General features: G+C 39.6%; 1 protein-coding gene across 1 annotated transcript in view; it reads right to left on the bottom strand.

Annotated features, from left to right (window-relative positions):
• Positions 1–13,155, bottom strand: part of CACNA1C (calcium voltage-gated channel subunit alpha1 C) — a 621,853-nt gene that overhangs the window by 31,520 nt on the left and 577,178 nt on the right. The window contains exons 37-40 of the mRNA XM_044228473.1: positions 8,720–8,885; positions 8,018–8,145; positions 7,287–7,383; positions 5,407–5,509 (exon numbers count right to left, since the gene is read on the bottom strand). Of these exons, the coding sequence (XP_044084408.1) occupies positions 5,407–5,509; positions 7,287–7,383; positions 8,018–8,145; positions 8,720–8,885 (494 nt within the window). The remainder of the gene's footprint in view (positions 1–5,406; positions 5,510–7,286; positions 7,384–8,017; positions 8,146–8,719; positions 8,886–13,155) is intronic.

The raw sequence follows: 13,155 nt of genomic DNA, 5'->3' as shown, positions 1-13,155 counted from the left end.
TTACTCCTAGGTATCTTATGGTTTTTAGTGCAATTGTAAATGGGACTGATTCCTCGATTTCTCTTTCTTTTGCTTCATTGTTAGTGTATAGAAATGTAACTGATTTCTGTGCATTGACTTCATATTCTGCCACTTTGTTGAATTCCTGTATCAGTTCTAATAATTTTTGTGTTGAGTCTTTGGGTTTTCTAAGTAGAGTATCATGTCGTCTGCAAAGAGTGAAAGTTTGATGTCTTTTGCTGACTTGGATGCCCTTTATTCTTTTTGTTGTCTGATTGCTTTTTGTTGTCTGATCAGCTGAGGGCTGATTCCAGTACCATGTGGAACAGCAGTGGTGAGAGTGAACATTCCTGTTGTGTTCCTAACTTTAGGGGGAAAGCATTAAGTTTTTCCCCATTGAGATGATATTTGCTGTGGGTTTTTTGTATATGGCTTTTGTGATATTGAGGTATGTTCCCTCTATCCCTAAACAGCAGACAGTTTTTTGTTTTTGTTTTTTTTTTAATTATCAAGAAAGGATGCTGTGTTTTGTCCAATGCTTTTTTGGCATTGATTAAGAGAATCATATGGTTCTGTTCTTTCTTTTATTAACATGGTGTGTCACATTGATTTATGAATGTTGAACTACCCTTGTGGCCCAGGAACAAATCCCTCTTGGTCATGGTGAATAATCCCTTTGATGTACCGTTGGATCCTATTAGCTAATATCTTGGTGAGAAGTTTTGCACCCATTTTCATCAGGGATATTGGTCTGTAGTTCTCCCTTTTGATGGGGTCTTTGCCTGGTTTGGGATCAAGATAATGCTGGCCTCATAGAATAAGTTTGGAAGTTTTCTTTCCATATCTATTTTTTTTGAAATGGCTTCAGAAGAATAGGTATTAATTCAGGTATTAATTCAGAAGAATAATTATTAATTCTTTAAATGTTTGTTGGAATTCTGCTGGGAGGCCATCTGACTCTGGACTCTTTTTTGTTAGATTTTTAATTACCGATTCAATTTCTTTGCTGGTTATGGGCCTGTTCAGGTTTCTCATTCTTCCTGTTTCAGTTTCAGTAACTTATATGTTTCAAGGAATGCATCATTTTCTTCCAGATTGCCTAATTTGTTGGCATATAATTTCTCATAATATTCTCTTATAGTTTGTTTGTATTTCTTCAGTGTTGGTTGTGATCTGTCCTTGTTCATTCATGATTTCATTTATTTGGGTCCTTCTTCTTTTCTTTTTTGATACGTCTGGCTAGGGGTTTATCAGTCTTACTAAATCTTTCAGAGAACCAGCTCCTAGTTTCATTGATCTGCTCAACTGTTTTTTTTTTTAATTTCTATATTATTGATTTCTGCCTTACTGTTTATTATTTCTCTTCTCCTGCTGGATTTAGGCTTTATTTGCTGTTCTTTTCCCAATTCCTTTAGGTGTAAAGTTAGGTTGTGTATTTGAGAGTTTTCTTGTTTCTTGAGAAAGGCCTGTATTGCTATATACTTCCATCTTAGGACTACCTTTGTTGCATCCCAAAGGTTCGAAACTGTCATGTTTTCACTCTTATTTGCCTCCATGTATTTTAAAAAATACTTCTTTAAATTCCTGATTGGCCCATTCATTCTTTAGTAGGATGCTCTTTAGCCTCCATGTATTTGTGTTCCTTCCAAATTTTTTCTTGTGATTGAGTTCAAGTTTTAAAGCATTGTGGTCTGAAAATATGCATGGTATAATCTCAGTCTTTTTATACCACATGAGATCTGATTTGTGACCCATTATGTGATCTCATCTGGAGAATATCCCATGTGCACTTGAGAAGAATGTGTATTCTGTTGCTTTAAGATGAAATGCTTTGTATATATCTGTGAAGTCCATCTGTTCCAGTGTGTCATTCAAAGCCCTTGTTTCTTTGTTGATCTTCTGCTTAAATGATGTCTATTGTTGTGAGTGAGGTGTTAAGTCCCCTACCATTACTGTATTATTATCAATGTATTTCTTTAATTTTGTCATTAATTGGTTTATATAATTGGCTGTTCCCAAGTTAAGGGCATAAATATTTACAATTGTTAGGTCTTTTTGTTGGATAGACCCTTTTATTATGATAGAGTGTCCTTCTTCATCTCTTATTACAGTCTTGGTTTAAAATCTAATTTGTATGATATAAGGATTGCTACTCCAGCTTTCTTTAGATGTCCATTAGCATGATAAATGGTCCTCTACCCTCTCACTTTCAATCTGGAGGTGTCTTTCAGTCTAGAATGAATTTCCTGTAGATAGCATATCAATGGTTCTTTTTGTTTTTTTAATCCAATCTGACACCCTATATTTTTTTATTGGAGCACTTAGTCCATTTACATTCAGAGTAATTATTGGAAAATCTGAATTTAATGCCATTGTATTACCTGTAAAGTCACTGTTTCTGTAGATTGTCTCTGTTCCTCTCTGGTCTTTGTTAGCTTGGGCTCTCTCTTTATTCAAAGGATCCCCTTTAATAGTTCCTGCAGGGCTGGTTTAGTGTTCACAAATTCCTTTAGCTTTTGTTTGTCCTGGACATTCTTCATCTCTCCTTCTATTCTGAATGTCAGCCTTTATCTCTCTTCTATTCTGAATAACAGCTATTCTTGGTTGTGTATTTTCCCATTTAGCACAATTAATATATCATGCCAGCCTTTTCTGGCCTGCCAGGTCTCTGTGGACAGGTCTGCTGCTGGCCTTATGTTTCTACTCTTGTAGGTTAAGAACATTTTGTCCTGGGCTGCTTTCAGGATTTTTGATTTATCTCTGAAATTTGCAAGCTATTATATCTTGAGGTGTTGACCTATTTTTGTCGATTTTGAGGGGGTTTCTCTGTGCCTCCTGGAATTGAATGCCTGTTTCCTTCCCCAATTAGGAAGTTAAAACTATTCTCATTTTTAAAAATTCTTTTTTCATTTTGCTGTTCCGACTGGGTGATTTCCACTGTTGTCTTCCAGATTGCTAAGCCGTTCTTCTGTATCATCTAATCTGCTGTTGATTCCTAGCGTATTTTTCAATTCAATTATTGTGTTCTTTAGCTCTGTGAGTCCTCTCTGGTACTTTCTTATATTTTCTAACTCTTTGTTGAACTTCTCACTGTGTTCCTCCATTCTTCTCTTGATTTTGGTGAAAACCTTTTTATTATTATTATTATTACTTTTTAAATTTTTAATTTTTTATAAACAAATAATATATTTTTTACCCAGGGGAACAGGTCTGTGAATCACCAGGTTTACACACTTTACAGCACTCACCATAGCACATACCCTCCCCAATGTCCATAACCCCACCCCCCTTCTCCCAACCCCTTTCCCCTCAGCAACCCTCAGTTTGTTTTGTGAGATTAAGAGTCACTTATGGTTTGTCTGGTGAACACCTTTATGACCATTACCTTGAACTCTACTTTGTCTGGCAAATAACCTGTCACCATTTCATCAGGGTTTTTTCCTCCTGGGGCTTTATCTTGTTCTTTCATTTAGAACATAGTCTCCTGTCTCCTTATTTTGTTTGATTTTCAGTGTTAGTCTCTACATATTAGGTGGAATAGCCACCACTCCCCGTCTTAAGGTGCAGTCTTGTGTACATTGTGTACATTCCCTGTGTACGTTGCATGTGCCTGGAAGCTTTGGCTGGCTGGCTGGACCTGAAGCCAATATGCCCTGGGGGAGTCCAGGGGTGCACTATGCCTGGATGACCCTGATGGAATGGCTTGAGCCTAAGCAGGCACTGGCTGGGGTATCTGGGAATACACTGAAACTGGAGGTCACCTTGGCAGGGTGGTTGGAGGTGGGGCAGGGATGGGTGGAGGGTTATCTTGGGGAGAGCTGGTGTAGGTTAAGGGCCTAGGGCTCATTGGAGTAACCCTAGCAGGCCAACTAGAGCACCTGGATCCTGCTCCCATCTGCACTATCAGGGTGGAGGGGAATGTAAACAATGGTGCTTGTTGGTACCTCGAACTTGAAGAGAACTCCAGTAGTTCCCCTTCCTCTGCCATTTAGTGGATATAAATGGATTTCCTTCACTTATAGTGTTGTTGCCCTTTAAGCCACTGTTCTTCCTGTGTCCCAGGTTGGGTGAATTTGGGTATAGTGCTCTCAGTGTTATTCTTCCTCACTGCAGGTTGTCACATTGCTTTGTTGGAAAAGGGTTTCCCATAGTTACCATATCTTAATCTTTCCTGTCATTTTCTGTGTGGCCCCTCTAACCTTTGTTGTGTAGAAGTTGTTCAATCAGCACTCAGTTTTTCCAGAAGAATCACTCTATATGTGGGTGTAGATTTGGTGTATCCTTGGGAGGAGGTGAGTTCAGGGTCTTCTTATGCCAACATTTTGGACTGCCTCCCTCAGTCTTTGTTTCTCTTTAGTTTGGCAGCATAACTTGAACCATTTTTAATTTTTTAAAGATTAGCTCATTATTTTAACATGTGTCTTGCTAGCCTGGTTCTTATTTCCCTTCATTTTAGATGTTTCTATTATTTTCTGGAAGGATTTAACTGAGAAAGGCACTTCTCTGCTGGATTATTCACTGAACTGAATTCTACACATCATTATCTTTCTTATTTTACCAATGAAGGAGCTGAAGTAGAGAGAGAATAAATGACTTATCACATTTTAAACAAGCTTCAGCAGCTGAATCCGAGGCAGGTGGTCTTTTGATCACATTCTATAAAACACTATAATAAGCTAGAAGCTGTTTGTGAGCAGTCACATCTTTCTAGGTACATTCTATGTAGCTTTTCCCACATAGTGGTTCAGAAATACTCATCATCTATAAAGACAGTAGATTATCTCAGCCAAGGCTGCTGCTAGCCCATAAGGTAACTTTGTACAAACCAGAAGGTATCCCTTCAGGTGAACATGGACCTGAGGGAGCATGGCCCAACCAGTAGAGCATAGGTGAGATCTTAAACCACACCTGTTGGCTGGCTGAACACCTTGATCCAGGCACAGCTTGTACAATTGTATGTGATGACTTTGACCATAGTCACCATTTGCCAATACGACCCTCTTTTGACAGTTCTAATTTAAAAAGAAAGTTAAGCATTTGAGAGATCGACACAGTCAGTAACATTCCATTTTGATGGGGTTTAGCCCTGCTTTAGGGAACATTCATCACCGTATGCTTTTTGAACTATAAACTATGACTTCAAGATATCATCCAGAATAATTTCTAGAAATTAATGGAGTGCTAGAATTCAAAGTAAATATGCTAGAGATGAAAAAACCATTCAAGGAGCAAAGGAAATAAGAGTAGGCCAGGCCTCTTCAACATCCCTGGATGTGAAGGTTACTACTGAACCAGTGCTCTGATACTACCCAGAATGGGAAGATCTTGGGAGCATTTTGCCAGCTGTTGGGTTAGTCTGCTAGATCTTCTAAATGGTTCTCCCAGTAGCCCTCAGATGACTCTTACCTTCTGTTTTGATCCGCAGGGCTGTCCGGACCAGGGCAAACAGGGTAGCATTGAACATGACTGTCCCATCACTGTTCAGAGGCATGTTCATGGAGACCAGGCGCTGGAGGTTAAGAGAAGGCAAAGTTGGTGATTATAGCAAACAGTTCTCAAACGATCTACAGAACCACCATGGCAGGAGGGTGCTGGGAGGGAGCCTTCAAACTTGTGTGCAAGTGTCAGCAGCAGGTAGGGTTTTGAGGCATGGGTCACTAAAATGTATTCAAAACCTCTTCTGGGGAGAATTTCAGCTCTCCCATAAGTACTCTCACCCTTCTGTACACAGTGAGGCAGGAATGGAATTTTTCCTTATTAGACCCTTGCTCCCACAAAGACATGTTAAGCCCAACCAACACCCTCCTCAGCTCAAATGTCTACTCAGGCATATGGATGCACTCTCTACTGGCATGCCAGACACTTGCCAGAAGCCCACCTGCCAGCCAGCATTCATCCAGAGCCTTGCTAAGAGAGACAATAATGGCAGGTTTGCATTGCAGGAGGCACAGTGTATCCTCTTTTCTGTATATTAAAAAACATACCTCTGCATCAGGCTGGGTCAAAAGCTTGTTGACTGGATGAATTGCCCTTTTCTCTCCTTTCTCACAGGCCCAAAGTGCTGTTGCTGCATTGTGCCCCGGTGTGGGGACTCAGCACACAGCAGAGTAATTATGAGAAAGAGCACCATGAAAGTTATTCTGGCATTTGCTCTCAAGATGTGGTCAAAGATGTTATTTGTTAGATCACATGGTGTCCTCTCGTTAATCATAGTGCCAAGAAGGTTATAATTTTCCTGAGCGATGGGTCTTCTTGACTCTCATGGACAGTGTGAATTGTGGAGCAGTCACTGGGAAGCTGAACACATTGGTAGCCTGTCCAGGCCCCTCTGGAGGCTGTGACGGATGCACTATCACCTCATGCAGGCCACACTTGTCCCTGCTATTTTGTCCATTGGGCTTTGACTTTACATTTAACTTGTGCTTTTTTCCCCTCCTCATATCTTATATAACCTTGGAAGTCTTCTAAAATTTTTTTGGGAACAAAGTGGAGATATAAGTGAGAAAAAACTGAGCAAAATGGAGCACAATTCAATTCTCTATTTCCCATGAATGGATTATCTGGAGCTGAGGTTTTCTATTTGTGCTTCTTCTATACAGCTCTCTGACCTCACTTCCCCCAACCCCTTTCAGCTCATTGTTATTCCAACAGGGAGTATGGAATGGTGGAAGTGGGAATTAAAAGAAGAGGGGATAGAGTAGAAACAGTACTCTTCAGCAACGGCTACCTGGTTGAGATTACAGTGAGGTAAGAGAGTACCTAAGCACACAATTTATGGAGTGTTCACTCTCAAGGTCATGTGAGGGTCACATGAGCAAGAGTTGGGTCTAAAGACTCACTTAGAAATCTGATGAACATGATGGATCCTCTCTTTGGTACAATTTGTGAGTGTTTCAGTGATTTTGTACACAATTTGAGGGCTTTACAGGTCCCTGAAGCTGATGCATGGACCCTTTAATAGCCCTTTGATCCCAGGAAGAGAACCCTTAATCTATCCATCCTTGGCTGAAAGTCTTCCAGGATGACTAGGTGGTAAAACCTGATGGGACTGGGCATGTGGCTTGTTGGATCATGAGGCATTCACTTCAGTTTTCTTTTATAGAATCTGAGGGTTTACTGTTGGAAGGAACCTTAAAATATAATCTGGCTCAGGCCTATTTCTTTAGCACATAAAATATTATCTTCACTTCCTTAAAGTATCAATGGCCTGACCAAGGTCACAAGACAAATAGGCTTCTTCCCTCCCATATTTTCTTTTTCCCCTGTGAAACCAGATTATCTCTTACTTTGCAAGCCACACGGTGAGGGCATAGCTTCCCAAAACCCAGTGGGGGCTGAATCCGCCTGAGCAGGGTCACCACATCCAGGTGTTTGATACGACCCCTAAAAGAGGAAAGGCAGAAGGAAAGATCAGTCAGAGGGTTATGGTTTCAGCCTGTAGCCCAAGACTCACGTATTAGACTCTCCACAGCTGTTCCCCTATTGGTCAATCTCAGTGCAGCATTGTAGAATTGCATGGCAAAACTCTAAAACCAATATATACATGTTTAGATTTTAATGAGCAATTTCCACCAGTTCTATGCTGAAGGTGGGAGGAACTTCAGGTAGCTCAATGAGATTCTCACATACACTTGCTGTGGCAATCTAAATATGTCCAAAAGGCATTTATTAAGTGTCAACCAAATGTGATTGACCAATGAGGGTATCCTTGTACCCAAGGCAGGAATAGAGTTGAGATCTACTTGACTCTAAACATTTTAACTTGAATACTTACTAGTTATTCTTGACACAAGGATCTCCCATCCTTCTATTCAACTGAAAATAGATATGTTTTTGACTTAGTCAAAGATGCTTGGCCTACTATTGCTGGCCCTTGACCCTTGACCCTGGGGTCTGGCGCAATTCAGTGTTTCTAATCAATCTACCCAACGCTAACCTGTGTTGAACCTCTTCTGTGGGTATGGTCACATTGTGTCCTCTGGGCTTTGGGAATCAGTATTTCCCTCTGGGAACTTACTTGGCTTCAGGATCATACTCTGCCCAGATTCTTTTAAATTCATCCAGATGATGGGGACCAAGAATTGACCAGTCCCTTGTCAGGTAGTCAAAGTTGTCCATGATGACAGCTACAAAGAGGTTGATGATCTGCAGAGAACAGAGATATGAAGCGTTTCTTGCCACTTAAATCCACTTTGCCAGTTAGTGCCATGCATGGCAGAAGCCTACATTTCTATAGACCAGCTCTATTTACCATTTAAAATATCAACCCCTGGCTATTTGTCTCTTGGCTATGAACCTGACACGGGTCTCCTCAGAGTGGTGTGGGATGAATCCCACATGAGGGCTGTACAGTTTCCCTCATACCAAACTTTGGGTAGGGTTGCCAAGGACAGACGGCAGTTTTCTCCACCACCTTTTTTCACACTCCTCATCAAAGTATCCAAAACATATCGGTTGCCTCTAGCCAGCCCCCCCATATCCCTTCTGTCCCCTGGGACACTGCCACCATGACAAGAGCCAATAAGAGATAAGAAAGGTGCTGGTTGGGCTCACTCTGGCCCAGGGCTTTGTGCCCTTTCCTAGTGGTTGGACACTGCTACTAACTGAGTCTTTCCCAAGCTGGTTCCTCTGACTGCAAGCTGCAGGATAGATAGCAGGCCTGGGCTGCCTTGAACTGCACACTCATGATCTGTGGCTGTTTAGTCCCACCTCTGCTTACCAGGAAGGCACAGAGCATGTAGAAGCTGATGAAGTAGAAGACCGCAAAGCTGCTGCCACAGGGTGTTTCACCTTCTGTGCTGTTGCTGGGCTCCGACTCGGGGGCACACTTCTTCCCTGGCATGCAGGCCAGCATGATATCCTGCCATGCCTCCCCTGTGGCACACCTAGGGGAGAGCGGTGAGAGAGTCCACCACCTGTGGGGCCCATCTCATATCTCTGGATCTTTTCTTCACCCCTTGCCCCATCCTCCTCCCTCAGAGGGAACTACTAAATTGAATTTGGTGTTTATCATTCCCTGAATGCTCTGATAATGTTCACTAAATATGAAGATACATGGCATTGTTTTGAATGTTTTAAAACTTTCCATAGATGGGAACAAACCACCTTTTCTGAAAAGTTCCTCTTTTTGCCATTCATATTAAGTTTTGGAGATTTATCCATTCGGCTCTCATTTATTCATCTTAACTGCCATATAGCAGTATATTCTATGTAAATACCAATTTTTTTTTGATGTAGGATTCCTCTTCTTTTTTTTTTCTTTTTTTCCAATTTATTTATTTTCAGAAAAACAGTATTCATTATTTTTTCACCACACCCAGTGCTCCATGCAAGCTGTGCCCTCTATAATACCCACCACCTGGTACCCCAACCTCCCACCCCCCCGCCACTTCAAACCCCTCAGATTGTTTTTCAGAGTCTATAGTCTCTCATGGTTCATCTCCCCTTCCAATTTACCCAAAAGCACATACCCTCCCCAATGTCCATAAGCCTACCCCCCTTCTCCCAACACCCCTCCCCCCAGCAACCCACAGTTTGTTTCGTGAGATTAAGAGTCACTTATAGTTTGTCTCCCTCCCTATCCCATCTTGTTTCATGGATTCTTCTCCTACCCACTTAAGCCCCCATGTTGCAAATACCAATTTTTAAAAAAGATTTTATTTATTTATTTGAGAGAGAGCAAGAACATGAGCAGAGGCAGAGGGAGAAGCAGACACCTCTCTGAGCAGGAGCCTAATGTGGGACTCGATCCCAGGACCCCAGGATCACGACCTGAGCCAAAAGCAGATGCTTAACTGACTGAGCTATCCAGGTGCCCTGTATATACCATTTAAAAAAACCTGCTGTCCTGTTAAAGCTTTCCCTATTCTTTCCTTTTTTGCTATTACAAAGAACCCTGCAATGAGCATGCAGGTCCATGCCTTGATATCTGCTTAGAAAGTGAAATTTCCAGGTGAAGTAGGTATGTCTTCGTTTTCACTAGTTATTGCTGCTTCTCCAAGAATTATGCTCTTGTCACAGTGTGGGACAAATGCCATTGTTTTGCAGACCTGTCGACATTTTTTTTTGTTTGTTTTATTGAGGTATAACTGACAAATAAAATTGTAAGATATTTAAAGTGTCCATCATGATGATTTGATCCAACTCTACATTGTGCAAGGATTCCTCCCACCTAGTTAATTAACACACTCATCACTTCACATATTTATTTTCTTTGATGAGCACATTTCAGATTTTAGCAAATTTCAAGTATGTAATAGTCAACTTTCATCACCATGTTACACATTAGATCTTCAGACCTTCTTTATCTGGTAAATCAAAGTGCGTACCCTTCTACTAACTTCTTCCTATCTCACCCCATCCAGCTTCTGGCAATTCCTTTTCTACACTCTGATTCTATGGGCTTAGACTTGTCAACTCTTTGTATTAGTGAATTTTTAAAAATGTTGCTCATATGATGGATGTGAAATGATATTTCATTGCTGTCTTAATTTGTGTTTAAATGGTTAGTGGGTTAAGAACTTTTATTTCACCTTCTGTTGAGCTGCAATGTTCATATTTTAGTCTGTTTGTCTCTCGGGTTGCCTTCTGGTTCATTTGTGGTCTTTTTAAAGAAATATATTCTTTCTATTATCATTTGTCATTTACATACGTAACAAGTACCTTCTTTCAGTCTGTGGCTTGTCTACAGCCTTATTTATGGTGAAGCCTATTTATTTTAATGAATCTGAAGTTTATTTTACTTTTTTAAAGATTTACTCATTTATTTGAGAGAAAGAGATAGAGAGAGTTAGCTTGGGGAGGGGCAAAGGGAGAGGGAGAGGATCTCAGGCAGACTCCCCACCATATGCAAAGCCCAACAGGAGGCTTGATCCCACGACCCTGAAATCATGACCTGACCTGAAATCAAGAGCTGGACATTTAACCCACTGACTGAGCCATCCAGAAACCCTTGATGAATATAAAATTTAAATTTCACTGTGCTTTTTGCCATCTTGTTTGAAGAAATCTTTCCTTATTCTAGGTCATAAAGATATTCTCCTATATATTCTAAAAAATCCTAAAATTTTGTTTTATGTAATAATGCATTAATATGGAATGTATTTTTGTGCTTGATATAAGGTAGAAATATGCTTTATCTTTTCCTGTGTAGATAACCAATTTTCTTAGTACAATTTATTGAGTAAGTTCATCTTTACCTACTGATTTGAAATATCCTTTCTGACATAAATTACATTTCCATAGATGTGTGTGGGTCTTGTGTTGCCTTTTCATTCTATTCTGTAGGTTTATTTGTCTCTGTTGGTACAAATGGATCACACAGTCCTAATCACGAAGCTTTATAATAAGTCTTGCTCTCTTATAAACAGTGAGTCCTTCCAGCTTGTTGTTCTTCAAAATTGCCTTGGCTATTCATTTTTCCTTTTTTCTTACACAGACATGTTAGAATCAGCTCATCAAGTTCCATGAATAATCCCACTGAAAGTCTTATTAGAATTGTATAGATTAACTTGGAGAATTTGATATTTTGGTAACATTAAGTGTCCGAGCCATCAACATGGCATATCTTTCCTTTTGTTTAATGTCTTTTAAGAAATTTTTATAGTTCCCCATGTATATCTTTTGTTAGATTATTTCTAGGTATCTTATTTGAAATAAATAAATAAAAGGTTAGTATAAGCAGTACATTTAAGAAGTTATATTTATCTGTAAAAGATTTGCTGAATTCTCTTAGCTTTGCAGTTTCTCTTGTATAGTTTACTTGGGCAATTAATTTTGAAAAGAGGTTTTATTTTTTTTATTGTAGTAAAATACACATAACAAAGAATTAACCATCTTAACCATTTTTAAGTGTTTCATTTACTGGTATTAAATACATTCACCTTGTTGTGTAGCCATTACCACCATCCAGCCCCATAATTTTTTCATCTTGTAAAACTGAAACTCTGTGCCTATTAACTAATAAGTCCCTGTTCTCTTCTCCCCACCGCCATTCCAGACCCTGGCAACCACGATTCTACTTTCTGTGTTTACAATTTTGACTAAGTACCTAAAATACGTGGAATCACATAGTATTTGTCTTTTTGTGACTAGCTTATTTCACTTAGTACTGTCCTTGAGGTTCAACCCTGTGGTAGCATATTGCAGAATTCCCTTAATTCCCTTCCTTTTTCAAGGCTGAATAATATTTTATTATATATATATATATATATATATATATATATACACACACACACTACATTCTGCTTATCTATCACCTATCAATGGGCAGTTGGGTTGCTTCCACATAGGTGCACAAATATCTCTCCTATTCTTGGTTGGGATATATACCCAGAAGTGGAATTGATGGATCATATGATAATTTTATTTTTAATTTTTGGAGGAGCCATCATATGATTTTCCACAATGACTATGCTTTTTTATATCCTGCAACAGGGCATAAGGGTTCCAATTGCTCCACATCCTTGCCAACACTTGTTTTCTGTTTCGTTTTGTTTTGTTTTTGGATAGTAGCCTTCTTAATGAATATGAGGTAGTAGCTCGCTGTGGTTTTGATTTACATTTCCCTGTGGTTAGTGATGCTAGGCATCTTTTCATGTGCTCATTGCCCATTCATTTATCTTCAGAGAAATGTCTATTCAAAATCTATTCAAGTCTTTTGCCCATTAAAAAAAAGATTTATTTATTTTTAGAGAGATAGTGTGCTTGTGAGTGTCAGTGGTGGGAGTAGGGAGAGGGGCAGAGGAAGCAGGGAAGAAGCAGACTCCCCACTGAGCCAGGAGCCTCACATGGGACTGGGTCTCAGGACTCTGAATCACAACCTGAGCCAAAACCAAGAGTCAGACATTTAACCAACTGTGCTATCTAGGTGCCCCTGGATCTTGGAACTTTCTGAGGACCAAAACCTTGACTATCTTTTCAGTTTCTATTTGGTTAATTAAAAAAATTATCTCTTTTAAATTTTCTCATATATTGGCATAAATTTGTTCATAATATTTTATCATTCTAAAAATCTCTTCCATATCTATAATTGTGTTACTTTTCTTATTCCTGACATGCCTTTCTTAAAAAATTGGTTTTGACAAGAGTTTGTCTATTTATTGGTCTTTTCAAAGAACTTAGTTTTAGGGTTTATTGATAAACATTTTTGTTTTA

This window comes from Neovison vison, chromosome 12 (genome assembly GCF_020171115.1).
Source record: "Neovison vison isolate M4711 chromosome 12, ASM_NN_V1, whole genome shotgun sequence".
In the NCBI taxonomy this organism is placed as follows: Eukaryota; Metazoa; Chordata; class Mammalia; order Carnivora; family Mustelidae; genus Neogale; species Neogale vison.
The sequence above is the reverse complement of the archived record's forward strand: the minus strand, read 5'-3'. Positions and strand labels throughout refer to the sequence as shown.